Genomic DNA, 15,325 nt, shown 5'->3' with positions numbered 1-15,325 from the left:
TCGCTGCAGTTGTTTTGATAAAAACTCATGATAAATATCATAATCAGTCTTGTTAAGAATAGTTTTTCAGATCAATAGTCTGAATTAGACCTGCGCGAGTATTCATGATTTCATCTAATAAAACGTCCGGTTATGAGTTTCAAATTAAAGTGGCCAAACTGAACTTTGACAGAGTAGGCAAAAAAATACTATATTCAAATAAACAAATTGTAGAGATCGTTGAATGTTTTCATAATTGTTTTTGTCATAGTCCAACTGACATTTTCCACCGTAAATTGTAAAAATAGAATTAAATAAAACTCGACGGTCGCTATAAATGAAACACATGAACGTGTGTTTCTCACCGGAGCAGTTTATGCGCTGGACTGTCAACAGAGAATATGGCGCCGCTCTCTAGTTAGTTTAACTCAGCTCGACGTTACAAATGGAAGGTGGAAGCTCTCGGTGCTGTTAAAGGTAAATGATGTATTTTACACACACACATACACACTTCATCTTGATTGTGCTTTGCCGTTCCACAGTTTTACGTCTCTGCTTTGTGATGTCGCTTCGTTGAGATAATTAAATTTGCTTTTGAACGCTTCCAGTTAAAGGACTGTGGTGAAGTTAGAGCAGGAATTTGTAAACTAAACGACAGAATCAGTCGGCCGTAACTGTCCATCGTTTTTCATATTAATTTTTAGTAACTTCGTCTCATTCTGTCGGTAATTGTTTTTTGCTAGCTTTCACTACAGCTAACCTACTTTCCCGTGCTAGCTTGCAAATTGACTTTGCTGTCATTGACATCAATGGCTATCCTGCCCCAGGCTTTATGTGTTGCCACAACAACACGCTTTAAACTCAATATTTGAAGGGCATACAGTGAGATCAACCGTCGAGATACGGTCTGTTTGTTCACCGAACTCCCTACAGAAATCTGGAAATCAGATATTTAGCCCTCACCAACGGGAATATCTTTCCTGATTTATAAGGAGCTCATTATTCAATTCGGCATACATCAGGAATGAACTATTTTAGTAGAATTCACTTTTGTGTATGCTTGAAGTTTTTGTTGAAATAGCATGTGACAGCAGCACAAATACTTTTCACAATGTATTCAAACATTCTCATTTCCGGGTTTTCCATATTTAATCCATTGTTTCGTTTCATGTAAATAACCCCAATGTCTGTCAGAACTATGTCCTTTGACTCACAGAAGATTTTACTGATCAATGTGAAATTATTGTTGTTTTATGCTCCTTTCCAACCGAAAATCTTAAAATTCAATTTCAGGATGTTGAAACTGCCGCCTGTCTCACAGACAAGAGGCCTTATTGTCTTATCGTGTGTATCAAAGCCTAATGTGCTTCTTCCTCTGTGACACAGAGCTCCATTGTTGTCCAAAAACTATAAAACTCATCAGTGAGCCACACTGTTGTTATTTTCTCACTGTCACTATGGCTGACATGCTCCTTCTTTTCTTTAGTTTGTGGAGTAATCCACCGCTGAAAATAGTCCCCAGCAAGCGTATTATTTCCTCCTGATTGTTTGATAAAAGCTACAGCGAGCAGCTGTTGACTGAAACTACATATTTGCGAGGTGTCTTTAAAGTTTGAAAGATGAGAGATGGACTAATATATTGTTAGTTTTGGTCCTTGGACCTGGTGGTTTTTCATCTCTTTCTCAGATCATCAGAGCGGCAGGAGGCAGAATACTGAGCTGAAGTCATGGTCCTGAAGATCTTCTTCCCGCAGTGCTGTAACCGGGCGGAGAGCGGGCTGCTGGTCGGTCGCTGGATCTCCGGCCACAACTCTGCTGTGGTGCTGGCGGTCATCCACTACCCGTTCATCCCCGGACAGGTCAAACAGTACCTCCAGCAGGTCAGTGCAGATCCAGGTCCCGTCAGGTCTGGATTAGGGTTAAATCCGACCCAGTTTGTGCCTCTAATGTATTGTTGACATTTGAGTCACAGAGACAAGCATCATATTTTCTGAAAGATGAAATATGTTTATATTTTTCCTAATTTTCCGAGTCCAAACAAAGATGACAGCTGGAGATGACGTATCAAAACCTTATTCTCGAGGGTTAGCAGTTTGTATCAGCCTCTCCTCCTCCCTCGCTGCACACCTCCATCTTTTTCACCCAGATGCGGGCCCAGAGTCGGGTGGAGCTGTCGGTGCTGGGCTCGTGGAGTCTACCCAAAGAGGGTCAGGAGGGCATGGAGAGCTTCCTCAGAGACCTCAGCACCATCTTCCCTCAGGAACGCTGGCTCCAGATCAACCGTGAGATGGGAAAGACGGGCTTCACCTGCCAGGTCCTCAGCCGGGATCAGAGTAAGACACTCAGACTGACACTCGCTGGGTTTGTGCAGACGCAGTGGACGTTTCTGCTGGGGGAGTTTAGGACAGGCTGACAGCTGATAAAGAAAGCTGTCAGAGGTTGATAATCTTTGTCCTGACCAGATGGAAGAGCAGCTCAGCAGGAGACAAAGAAGAAGACCGAGGAGGGTGATGGAGAGGCTGGAGGTGATGAAGAGGAGAAGGTGATCTTTGTCCACTACGAGCAGAGGAAGGTGATGTTGTCGCAGCTTCACCCCATTGAAAACGGAGTTCCTGACCCCAAAACTGACCCACCATCTGAGCTGAGACAGGTACAAGACAGAGGTGATAGGGTTTAATCCCTGTGCACTGAGAAAATCAGGCTGACATGATTTTACTCAGCATCAGAAAGTGTTATTTTACTTTTATTTGTTCATTTTTCCAGTTAATATTTAATCTGCAGCGTTTGATCCTGTTTATATGCTTCCATGATAATTGTAGTTATTGGATTAACATTCAACAACCTGTGCTGACTTAATCCTGCTGCCTCCTGGTCCAGATGTTCCAGACGGTGGCCCACAGCCAGCCTCTGTTCTTCATGGACAAATACGACGACGGGCCACTGAAGTCCACACACTGGCAGTCTGAAGGTCGAGAGGCCAGCATCGTCGTGGAGCTGCTCAAACAGGCCTCCGTGCCGCTCTGCCTGCTCGTCAGCTGGCTGCTGTCCGTATGGACCTGGATCTGTAACATCCGGTGAGAAGGGAGGAAATATTCAGTGTTTTTCTTACTATCAGCAGATCACATGAAAAGACCCAAATCAACAATGAGTTAGTCTGTCTCTCCGTATATTCTGACTTCCTGTCGATAGCTCTCAGCCCATTGGTTCTTACTGGAGATGTCAATCATTAAAAAAGGCCTTGGTATTGATCAGTTTTACAACAAATATATAACCAGATTACATCGTCTCAGTTCTGACTGATTTATATCTTATTGTGTCTTTCCTCAAATCCAAACGCTTTCACATTCATTTTTTCACTTGTGTTTTTGTTCTTATTTATCATCTTTAGGATCTTCAGTCTTTATCCGCTGCGCTTCCTGTCCAGCAAGCTGTCCACCTGTGACCAGCTCAGCTACAGAACCGAACAAATGAGGACGCTCAGCTCAGTGAAACCAGCCGTCGGACACACACACTTCATGAGGTGACCGTTTGTTAAACCTTGACACTCGCTGATGTCATGGGTACTTTGCTCGTTTGAAGCTTTCTGATCGTCCTCGGGCAGCTTCCAGAGCTTTATACTAATGTGTTTATAGTTAAAGTAGTGAGGTTAGCAAAGTTATCAGTAATTATCCTCTGAGGAACATGTTATCCAGAGAAAATCCCAAGAACTTGTGTCCAGTAGTGGAGGACAAAAGTGTGGGACTGACAACCGACTGTGTGGCTTCACCACCGTCAGGCCACAACCAGCTCATTCAGAATATTTAAGTCAGGTCAGATCAATTTTATTCACATGGGGGCTTTACAATCTGTGCAGCATACGAGGCCCTTTATTCTTAGACCCCCCACTGAGATCAGGAAAAACTCTCCAAACAGACCTTTAATCTGAAAAAATGGAAGAAATCTCCGGAAGGTTAAAGATGCTTGGAAATGTGCCAGAAACACAGTTGATCAAGTCTGATCATTAGGAAGCAGTCAGCTGGTCAGATCCAGATCTAAATAAAAAACTCTGCTGTTAATATTGACTGAAGGAAACCTGTGAGTGCGCTGTAACCTCGCTGTGAGTGTGTCTCTGATCTGCTGTTTGTGCTGCTCTCTGTGTGTTTAATTTCACGTTGTTAAAATTATTCTGTTTTAGTCGCCTTAGAGAGATAAACCAGTGCTGAAAGTGCTGTAGTTGTCCTCCTGTCCTGTCACCTTCACGTCCGTCCTCCTGTCTGTCTGCAGAAAAGCGAACATCTTGGTGTCGTTCCTGGTGGACGTGGCTCTCGGCGTGTTGCTCATGTCGTGGCTCTACAGAGACAACCACATCACCATGTTGGCCAACACACTGGTGCCTGCAGCTGATGTATGTGTAACACACTCCACGGGATGAAATGAGCAACGTTTGCCCCCGACACTCGTTTTTCTTATGTTTGTCAGGTTGGGCCTTTATCAGGCTCGTATTGTGTGTACTGTGGTGCACTGGGAGCCTAATGGTTGTACTACAACACCAGTTCAGTTCCAGTCTGCCCCCCTCATTTATCCTGTCAGTTGCTACACTGTGGACCATCGAATGAAGGCTAAAAAGTAATTAAAATTCAGCTTACAAATAGAGCAAATAACAGGAAATCAAGATAATAAAACGATTAAGTCATTCTCTCAGGACAATAGACTGGAAATACAAAAGAAGTGAAACAAAACTATAATTATTATCTCAAAACAAACAGGCTATTAAAGATCCAGTGTGTGGGATTTAGTGGCATCTAGTGGTGAGGCTGCAGATTGCAACCAACTGAACACCCCTCGCCCTTCTGAAGTCTCTCTGGAACCAGTGTTTGGTTTGTCCGTTCTGGGCTACTGTAGAAATATGGGGGTGCACGGTGGTGGATTCTGTGGAAGAGGACTTATTTTCAGATGATTCTACACTAATGAAAACATAACTGTGAATATTATATTCCATTTCTGCCAGTAGATCCTCTAAATCCTCCACACTGGACCTTAAAGTTTCAAACATGATTTCCACTGTTGCCACTGTTGATGTTCACTCAAAGGACGGTTCAGTTTAAAGGACGCTGTGCTGTGAATCCAAAACGAGGCTTTTTTAGCTTTTTGCTGCGAGAATGTTTTAGTTTTAAAATTATAATTCGGTCACAGCGATGAAGTCGCACACATCAGCAAACCGCTGATGAGGTGAAACGATGTCAGATTTATTTGTCCTGCCGTCACGCTCCTGTGATTCTTCCTCAGCATGTGGCCAAAGAGCTGGACGAGCTGCTGCAGTGGCTGATGGGAGCTCCTGCGGGGCTGAAGATGAACCGGGCCCTGGACCAGGTTCTGGGCCGCTTCTTCCTCTACCACATTCACCTGTGGATCAGTGAGTCCCAGCACAAAACACACACACACACACACACACACACACTCAGGGCTTTATTTTGTATTGATGATCTCATTTTCATGCTAAAAGAATACAGAAATCAGCTCTGTTAGTGGCTTCAAAGGTCAGACCTTCACCTTGATGTACCCTCCTCCCATCCAGGCTACATCCACCTGATGTCTCCCTTCATCGAGGGGATTCTGTGGTACGGGGGCCTGTCAGCCTGCCTGGGCCTGACCTTCGCCCTCTCTCTGCTCTCTGACATGGTTGCTCTGCTCACCTTCCACATCTACTGCTTCTACGTGTACGGAGCCAGGTGAGGCCTCAGCACACGTTCAGTCGCTAGTTTAGATTCAGTTTTTCATGTCTGGAACAGAGAACAGAGTGCTGTGATCTAATAAAACGAGCAGCATTAAGAAGTATTGTCTGTGTAGCTTCTCTGAGGACTGACTCATAAACTGTCCTGAGTGGCTGCTGCTCACTCATGATGGGGTCAAAGATTTGAGAGGTTTAATTACTCCGAGCGTTTCAAAGTCAGCGCAGAGTATTTTGACAGGCAGCACTTGTCTGTAACGACCTGCCGAGCTAACAGAAGCAGTCTAGCGTGTAAATTTGCTCTGCTTGGGAAAAGTCCTGTTTCACAGACGTGATTTGCGAGCGCTGCTTCGTGCACGGAGATGACAAACGGCGGCATCCTGTTTCACAGATGATTGTCACTCTCAAACTGATGATACGTTCTGCAGGGCTCCTGCATGCGTGGTTGATTTAAGTGTTTCAGCAGCTTGTTTGTTGCAACCTGTCAAACTGAAGATCTCACTCGTGTGTTGGTCGTATCGTATCGTGTGCTTTATATGAACGGCTTCCTGTCTGGTGTGACAGTCACTGTGTGGAGGTTTGGATGGAGTCCCTCAAACGTCTAAACAACCTGCTCATAGTTGCTCCTTTTGCTGCTAACTTCAGATCAACACTTTGACATTTGTGTCAAAAAAAATCGCTTGGCCATTCTGGGATTTGTTAAGCACCAGTAAAAAATATATATGATACTACATTAATTTTTGCAGTTAGTATTTGCAAACTTGTTTTATACTAACGGTAAATAATACAGTGCTGCATGTGCGCCTTTAGATTAGTCAATTAAACTGCAGCTGCAGAACGTTTTTCCAAAGATTTAATTTAATTTTAAAGTTTTTATGCACTAATGGGGTTAGGGACCATCTACAAATTATTTTAATAACATTTCTTTTTCTTATGTGCATGAGACAATAGTGTCCATCAGCAGCACACAGACTCATTTTCTTACTGTGAACACACACATACTGAAAGCTGCTCAGTATGTGGGACTGAGTTGGGACTCGCTGTTGGTTTATGTGAGATGTTCCTGAGATTTCCTGCGGGGGGCGTATCTGTCCAACCTTTTTCTTCCTCTGTTGCTAGAGTAAAGATGTTTTAATTACAGTTCCTTATTGACACGCTCTTGGTTTAACCTTTCCAAATGGCATTGCGGGGGTTGAGTGGGGGTTGAGAGGCGCCTCCGTCTGCACCAGGAGAGCAGCTGTGCAGCATGGAGAGCCTCTTGGGTTTGATGGCAGTCCGCCCAACATTTTGACATTTTTCCTACATGAACGTGGATATTTTTCTCTCGCTGTTAGACAAAAGGTTCAGGAAACACATGAAACACATCAGGGAGCTTTTACTGGGGGGGATGAACTGAATTTCCTGGCATTAGTTGGTGAGACATGTTGCTGTGGACCAAAGTGATGGAAGGACCATCGTTATCGTCCTCTTTTGGACCTGCTCTCTATGGGAGGTGTTGACTAGAACAGAAATAAACATTACAGCACGTCATTGTATTAAGTAACACATCAAGTTTGAGAGACATGAAGTGTTGTTTTACTCCTGATCAGTCAGAGGAACTTCAGATGATCCCCCTCACTGGGAGCTGGCTCTTGGAAAGCAGAAGACAGGCCTGTGTCTCAGGAACTGAGCCAGAGGATGAAGAACAGCAGAAAAACACCCACAGGATTCAAATATCTGTGAAGCCATGCACACATTAAAAGTTCCCTCGAAAGAAAGCAGAGAATAGCGCAGTTATTATCCCTTCAATGAGAGCTGGTACGACAACATAAATCACCTGAACCCGACCTGCAGAACAGGATGTTTTGTTTTATGTGTTGTGTAACCGAGCCGGACGGTTGTATGAAATAATTTACTGCCTGGGGTTGTTTCCTTCAGCCTGCTTCTGTTGGCACACGCTGTGCTCCTCAGACACGGCTGCTTCTCCTGCGCTCCTCACTGTCAATATATCTTCTAGCGCCACCATGAGGTCGATATAAGAGCTGCCAGCATCACTGCAGTCTTATTTCAGTCTGAAACATGTGCTGTACAGTCTGGTCGGTCACAAAGATCAAAATATAGTTTAAACTCTGTCCCTGCGTCTTCGTGTCGTATTGTTTGCTAATCTTCTTTAATCTGGTATCGTGTCATGTTTTGGTAATTCCTTTTTGGAGATTAAGGGATAAATCTGGTGATACTATGATTGTTAATATTCTTAAATTATGACTGTTAAATCGACTCTCTCCTCCTTTGGTCTCCGTTCAGCTTTACTTTAAACCAGGAGGACTGATGGCTGTAGATCTGTTGAGGCTGACGTGTGGTGTGATGGAGGCCTGAACACTGTGATAATAGACTTAGATGTTGGAGGAGAGGATTGACTGAATTATGCATTTGCTCTAAAGATAGCTTGGCTCTCTCGCCCGTGGTGCGTAATGAAATATTACCCACTTTCCTTCTCACATATTTATGCTCCAACAGCTCTTGGAATATGGTTGAGTGTGTGTTTAAATTCTGTCTGAGAACCTCAGTCGGAGTAACTTATTAAATCTGAACGCCTGCTTCTAAAAATATCTCCTGCTGCGATCACAATTCACTTTCTTCATGGGGGAGGATGAATAAAGCCTTTCAGTGAGCTTCAGGAGCTTCAAAGCTCCTGCCTGTCTTTAGGAGGAATGATGTCGGCCTCCATCAGACGTAAATAAAACTTCTGAAAACTCATTTTTCTTTGCATTTTGAATTTAAAGCCTCCTATTTAAGTCCAGGTTTTTGTTGCTTGGTTAATAATTAATCAAAGTGTTCCTGAAATGTGTGTAAGAGGAAATGATAACAGATCTAATGTGATGAGAGATGACGGTGACTTCTCTGCTTTGGTTTTGAATTTATTTGCATATTTATTCATTTTCTTTGAATATCCAACCGTCAGAGCTGGGAAAGAAACACGCTGGATATTTGTCATTCTTTTCCATTAGTGCCAGTACAAAGAAATGTAAATGAAAGAGATTAAACATCGTCTCTATACAGTAAGAACTGAAGGTGGAAAATGGTTTTGAATTAAATCTTTAATGGAGATTCATCCTTTAGTGAAACCATCGGTTGAAATCCAAACAGAACAAACTGTCCACTGAAATCCACACTATTGAAATAGTACAGTTTATCAGTATGAGCTGTCTGATCAGACACTTGGATCAATTCTCTCAGTACAAACATGAACTCACATTTGAATTTGTTAAAACAGCCCAAACCAGTTCTGTCGTCTCCCCTCTGCCTCTCTCCTCTGCTCTCCTCTGCCTCTCTGAGGCCTCTCTGAGGCCTCTCTGAGGCCTCTCTGAGGCCTCTTTGAGGCCTCTCTCCTCTGCCTCTCCTCTGCTCTCCTCTGCCTCTCCTCTGCTCTCTGAGGCCTCTCCCCTCTGCCTCTCTCCTCTGCTCTCCTCTGCCTCTCTGAGGCCTCTCTCCTCTGCTCTCCTCTGCCTCTCTGAGGCCTCTCTCCTCTGCTCTCCTCTGCCTCTCTGAGGCCTCTCTGAGGCCTCTCTGAGGCCTCTCTCCTCTGCCTCTCCTCTGCTCTCCTCTACCTCTCTGAGGCCTCTCTCCTCTGCCTCTCCTCTGCTCTCCTCTGCCTCTCCTCTACCTCTCTGAGGCCTCTCTCCTCTGCCTCTCCTCTGCACTCTGCCTCTCTGAGGCTGCTCTCCTCTGCCTCTCCTCTGCTCTCTGCCTCTCTGAGGCCTCTCTCCTCTGCCTCTCCTCTGCGCTCTGCCTCTCTGAGGCTGCTCTCCTCTGCTCTCCTCTGCCTCTCCTCTACCTCTCTGAGGTCTCTCTCCTCTGCCTCTCCTCTGCTCTCTGCCTCTCTGAGGCCTCTCTCCTCTGCGCTCTGCCTTGTTCCTTCTGGATGTTTCCTGCTGCTGTTCAGCTGGATAACCGTCGCTCAGGTGTTATTGTCGTATGCGTGTCATCAGCTGTGTCTGCGTCTCTGCCAGGCTCTACTGTCTGAAGATCTACGGCCTCTCGTCTCTCTGGAGGCTCTTCAGAGGGAAGAAGTGGAACGTCCTGCGGCAGAGGGTGGACTCCTGCTCCTACGACCTGGACCAGGTCGCCCACGCACGCACACACACACGCACACACACACACACACACACACACACACATCATCATCACACACACATCATTGTCATCATCACACACACACAGAAGTGCTGACTGTGAACGTGTTCCTGGTGTTTCAGCTCTTCATCGGAACGCTGCTGTTCACCGTCCTGCTGTTCCTGCTGCCCACCACAGCTCTCTACTACCTGGTCTTCACTCTGGTAAGACGGGTCACGAGTGAAGACGCCTTGATGTCTCCGGCGTCCATAGATAGAAAATGCTTCTACAGCTCAAAGCACTTCTGTGCTAGCCTGGTTCCAGACCCCTGAGTCACCTCCACCTGTAGCTGTAAGCAGGATTCTGGAAATACTGAGTCTGAGTCTCAGAAAAGGTTTTATTGGTAATTTCCTCTGGACGCGTCAACTTTGTCTCTGTTTCCCCAATAATCAGCACCGGATAATCTTCCCATTAAACTTCCTCAGGCACTATCAGGATATGAATTAATAAAAGCTGTTTCAAAGCTGCCTTCACGCTGACCAGGAGTGAAACCATACAAAAGAAATGCTGAATTATTTATTTAGTGGCCTAAAATTAGTCAAATTAGTTTTGAATCAGCCTCAGAAATCAGCTGCAGAATGGCTGATGGTTGGTTGTGGTCTCCACTCACCACATATACTGACTCAAAATATGTGTGCGTATCAGTAGCGCTGTAAATACATGCTGCGTTGACCTGACTTGTTGTTGCTGAACCTAAATAGAAAATTCACCGAATGTCTCTGAAAACGCTTTCAAATTAAAGTTTATCAAAAGCATCTCCGCCACTTGCTGCTGTTCGATCATCAGCTGACGGATTCGACTTGCTTTCAAACAGGTGTGATGTTGTGCTCGCTGGCAGCAGTTTCCCTGGTTGGAAAAGCAATCAGAGCTTTGTCAACAGGATTAAGAATGAGGTGTTACCTTCCTGCGACAGAGCCAGAAAAATGGAGGGAGAGGAGAAAAAACAGCCACAAAAATGAAAATTGCGTTTGACGTTGAGTCGGCTTCAGAAACATCAACTCTTAAACCGACGCAGTTCTTTCACGTGAGCTCTTCCTTCAGCCGCGACCACCAAACGGCGGCGGGGACGGACGAAGCGGCGGTCTGACAAACTTCTGTGGACAGTTTTCTGCTTTTTGTCCACAGTGACAGTCCGTCACTGCCGGCGTCTCTCTAACGACAGCAGTGACAGAAATGTGAGCTGACGGCGGTTTCAGCGAAGAAGCCAGAAACTGCTCAGGGTGTGTTTGATGGTTATAAATAGACTCTGGGTGGAGCAGATAAACGTTTGCTCCAATTTGTTCACCGAGGCAAACCAGGAACATGTCCAATAGTAGATTATTGGATTAAACTTCAACAACACCATGCAGAACATTTCCAAGTTTCAGTTTCAGTCTTAATTCCTGAGTCCAGCCTTAATTACTCGCAGTAGGATGGCTTCCTGTTTAACCCCTGTGTGTCCCTGTGTTGTGCAGTTGCGGCTGGTGGTGGTGCTGTTCCAGGGCGTCCTCCACCTCAGCGTGGACTTCATTAACTCCTTCCCTCTATTTGCGATGGGCCTCCGCCTCTGTCGCTCCTACAGGCTGGCAGGTATGTCACCTCTATCAGTGTGAACTGTTAATTCTAGTTCAATAAGTTCTTTAAACAGAATCAGGATAAAATAGAAAATTGCACTTTATTAAATATGAAACTGCATGAGGTTCTTTATGTAGACCAGATGATCTGGTTAGACTTCAGCTCACATTTAGCTTATTTAGCATAATGAGTTCATATGAACTCAGTGCGGAAGGACAGATGACGACATGATGAATAAACGTGCTTTAAAGTGATTAAAATCCTCCACAGTAGACTTCTGCTCTGACTGATGTGTGTGTCATGACCTTGACAGAGGGCGTGAAGTTCAGGGTGCTGTGTGAGGAGCCGGGGACGGCGCTTCACCTGCTGATGGAGGTGAGAGGTCACGTTTTGTGTTTCTTTAAATGTAGAAGTTGGAGTTTGGTCTGACAACAGTTTCCAGAATCAGCTCCTTGCTCTCTCCACTTGTTTTCCCTGTCACCTTGACTACTGCAGCCTCCTGTACGTTGGTACAGATCAGTTTTCTGTCTCATAAACCCTCTGGGATGCATTTCATTATTTCCACTAAGGACAGGAAGTGAAGCGAGGGATACCTGAGTTTAAAATGTGCCATCACTGTGATGTCTGACCTTCAGTGTGCAGATTTTGTTTTTACGTAGATCAGCTGGAAAGGCTCTTCTTAAATCTCAGTTTAACATCTGGACGTACGTACGAGATGATTTTGTGACATCTCAATTAGTTTGGAGATGGACATCCTCCAGTATTAATAGATTCTGGATTTTTCAATGAGAAAGGAGGAGGAGATGAGATGGTTGATTGAATTATTTTGTAGAAAATCATATTGGATATGAATTATTAGTTAAAACACACTTTTTGTTTGTTTTTCTTGTGTGTTAAAATATGTCTGGAGGTGAATTTAAGTGCTCTGTTCAGTTAATGTGTGAGAAATGATGCTTTTATTTTGAAAGATGTGGGTTAGAAGTCATATTGCTGCAGGACACAAACAGTTTTTTTATTGAGAACGCAAAAGTAGTTTGTTTTTTTCCTGCTATGTAAAATATTTTCCTCCACGTCTGTTCTGAGAATCTGTATAATGGACTCTTCCACTGTAGTTTGGGTAGTTTTGCAGAAGTAAAGGATGATTACTTCTCCAGCGACACCATCATTTTTGTCTCTTTTTCAGTATTCGTTCATATTCTGTTTCCTTCCTCAGATTAACCCTCTGAAGTGCAGCACAGTGGTTCAGACCTACCGCACCCCGACTTACAGCTGTTACCCCAAAGACTCGTGGGTTGCCCTGGTCAAGAAACTGTTTGTTGGGGAGCTGATTTACCCCTGGAGACACAAAACCACCAAAACTGACTGAGAGGCATCAGAAATGTGAGAGAGATGAGGGGACGGAGGAAAAGGAAGTGACTGAATAAATAATGAGATGGAAACACACAGATGGAGGGAAAGAGGGGGAACTCAGTACGAAGACCTTTGAGTTAAGCTTCTTTCATGTCGGATGAACGAAGAACGCCACACAGCTGCAGAGTCATCGCACTTTTTATCTGATTGGTTGTTTTCTGATCAGCCAGAAGACGAACAAAAATGAGTCGACGTTTTAGAGCACAATGAACACGGCAACGCCAGCCACAAGCCTAAAAACCAGCAAGTAGTCATGTCCCACTGTTGTTATAAGACCTGTGATCATAAAATGTACAGAACATGAACCTGATGAAAATCCTTCATTCTCAGTCATTTTATTCAGGAAAATCCTGCCAGTGTGTCGACATCAGGTGTTTTCTTTAGTTGTGGAGGAAATTAAATATAAGAACTGGAAGGTGGAGTGAACAGTACTTTACTTCTCCACGTCATGAAGGACCAAAGCCGTGTGTTTGAATGATCTCGTGAATCCAGCTGTTGTTAGCAGAAGGTGTTATATGACAGTGCAGCATGAGTGACATAAGCACTGTGAGCCAATAGAAAGGCAGCAGCATAACACAAACAAACAGTGACAAACCGGCAGCAGCTTTTCATTCTGCTTCGCTGAGCTCATTCATGTTCCCCACAGAGTAAACCCTTCCTCCTTCTACAACACACAACAACACAACTCCATGAGCTTTCCTGTAGCACCACCTGTAGGACTTCACGACAGACACCTCATAATCTGAAAGGTGTGCTGTCATGAGAAATGATGAGCACATTTATGTAAACGTATTGGTTTCAGTAACTCCACCTTCGCTCCAGCCCCACCCATCAAGACAAACTTGACATAACAAATGTTGCAGCTGTACGAATCACTACGTCACCAGTATGTCACTGGTTCCCTCCAACGCGTTGAACACTGGAGCTCCTAGAGACGTTTTAGAAGTCGTCTTAAAGCGAGACAATAACTTTTGCTGGACAGCAGCCACTGTGACCACATGGGAAAAATTATGGGATGATGCTCAATGCTAAAATATAGCATAACAGTAGCAGAAGTAGAAAAGAGACTCAGTTTTTAGTGTGGAAATTGAATTTGACCTTGAAAACAGCAGTTGGAGAAAAATCTTAAGGCCCGCTGTGTAGCCTTTAAAGCCTGCATGGGTCCACTAACACGGGGCAGAATTCCACATAGACATCAGGTATTTATGTATTAACTGCACTGACCATGTAGATTTATTAGATTTTATATTATTAGAATTAAAGCAAGAGTCTACTTCAAATGATACTAACTGGACAAACCATTTTTTATTGCTTTTAAATGCAAAGTTTTTTAATCTTAAGAGTTTAAGTTGAATGATTTAGTGTTTTACTTTAGTTTCATTGATTGTCGTATTCCCTTCATACGCTGACAGAGGGACACGAGGGTCATGCTGTACTATTATGGTACAAAGCAAATCCTTATAAGTAAGACTGATTCTGCTCAGGGTCAGTTTGTCAGCGTTGTCTTTTTTGTTTTGTTAATGTGCCTATTCATCTCATTTTTTATGAAGAAGAGTCGACCTGAACCAGCTCTCATTAACAGAAACGGTCGATACATCAGACGGCTTTGTGGCTGAAGCAGTCCACCTGCTTTCAGTCTTTGTGCTAAGCTAAGCTAAACACATTGTGGCCGGTCTGATGTTCATTCTGTCATTTGACTCTTTTTTTTTTGGTTCGGCAGCAAGCAACACATCAGCCTGTTCAGACTATTTCTTTAATGTGAATTATTTCTGTTTTATTTTACCTCATGCTTTGCACCCCTCCCCACTTTAGCATCCTCAGCACCGATTTGTCATTTCTTACAGTGAATCTGTTAAATTTGTTGACTTATTTTTAATTAACCTTTTATTTTATCATCCCCTATTTAGCTGTTGTGAATCTTCCATTGCCATTTGATAAAATTAATGCATATTTAATTTGCTGATGTCTCTTCTTTTCAGATGATCCCTTCTTATCTGTTCATAAATAGCTAATAAAAGAATTTGAATAGAAATCCTGCCAGTCTTACATGATTTAATCTAATCTAAAATGTCAGTAAGAGACAAACGCAGAGCTGCTCCATTAATAATTAATTCCAAACAGAATTTATGTGCTTAGATTTAATGAGCTTTATTTAAGCATAAACTACAATGAAAATCCTCCAGAGTGCAGCTGCAGCATGCACATATCCAGTCTTACAGTAATCCTGCGGTCGGGCTTTTATATACACAATATAATTATAAATCCACACAGATCTGTAGATCATTGGAAAAATATCTTTGTTCTTTCAAACAATCACACAAACTGAAGAAAGAAGTTCTGCAAAACTGTGATCATGAAAACACAGCACTGTCATGTTAAAGGTGGAGACATTTTGTACAGAAGCTGATATAGACCTAACAATAATTCCTCCTTCTTTAGTTATTTATGTAGCAGTAATTCCATGGACCGGCGTATTGGCTTGCAATGACTTTTAATGACTTTTTGCATTTAATTTTTAATGCT

At 43.6% G+C, this 15,325-nt stretch overlaps 1 protein-coding gene across 1 annotated transcript; it reads left to right on the top strand.

The window, feature by feature from the left end:
- Positions 1 to 358: 358 nt before the first annotated feature.
- pigq (phosphatidylinositol glycan anchor biosynthesis, class Q) lies at positions 359 to 14,814 on the top strand. Its single transcript, XM_041956787.1, has 14 exons — positions 359 to 456; positions 1,667 to 1,859; positions 2,126 to 2,312; positions 2,442 to 2,629; positions 2,857 to 3,053; positions 3,368 to 3,499; positions 4,243 to 4,363; positions 5,245 to 5,371; positions 5,534 to 5,687; positions 9,676 to 9,787; positions 9,922 to 10,002; positions 11,293 to 11,407; positions 11,706 to 11,767; positions 12,606 to 14,814. The coding sequence occupies exons 2-14, from the start codon at positions 1,707 to 1,709 to the stop codon at positions 12,756 to 12,758; spliced, it is 1,782 nt and encodes a 593-aa protein (XP_041812721.1). The 5' UTR covers positions 359 to 456; positions 1,667 to 1,706; the 3' UTR covers positions 12,759 to 14,814.
- The last annotated feature ends 511 nt before the right edge of the window (positions 14,815 to 15,325 follow it).

This window comes from Chelmon rostratus, chromosome 17 (genome assembly GCF_017976325.1).
Source record: "Chelmon rostratus isolate fCheRos1 chromosome 17, fCheRos1.pri, whole genome shotgun sequence".
NCBI classification, from domain to species: Eukaryota; Metazoa; Chordata; class Actinopteri; order Chaetodontiformes; family Chaetodontidae; genus Chelmon; species Chelmon rostratus.
Note: the sequence above shows the minus strand (reverse complement) of the source record. Positions and strands in the feature narration are given on the sequence as shown.

Bases quoted from the DNA above. Each gene is read 5' to 3' on its own strand.
- pigq (XM_041956787.1), top strand. From the start codon at position 1,707: ATGGTCCTGAAGATCTTCTTCCCGCAGTGCTGTAACCGGGCGGAGAGC. The intron at 3,500-4,242 runs GTGACCGTTTGT...GTCTGTCTGCAG, and splicing joins GGACACACACACTTCATGAG to AAAAGCGAACATCTTGGTGT. The intron at 4,364-5,244 runs GTATGTGTAACA...ATTCTTCCTCAG, and splicing joins CACTGGTGCCTGCAGCTGAT to CATGTGGCCAAAGAGCTGGA.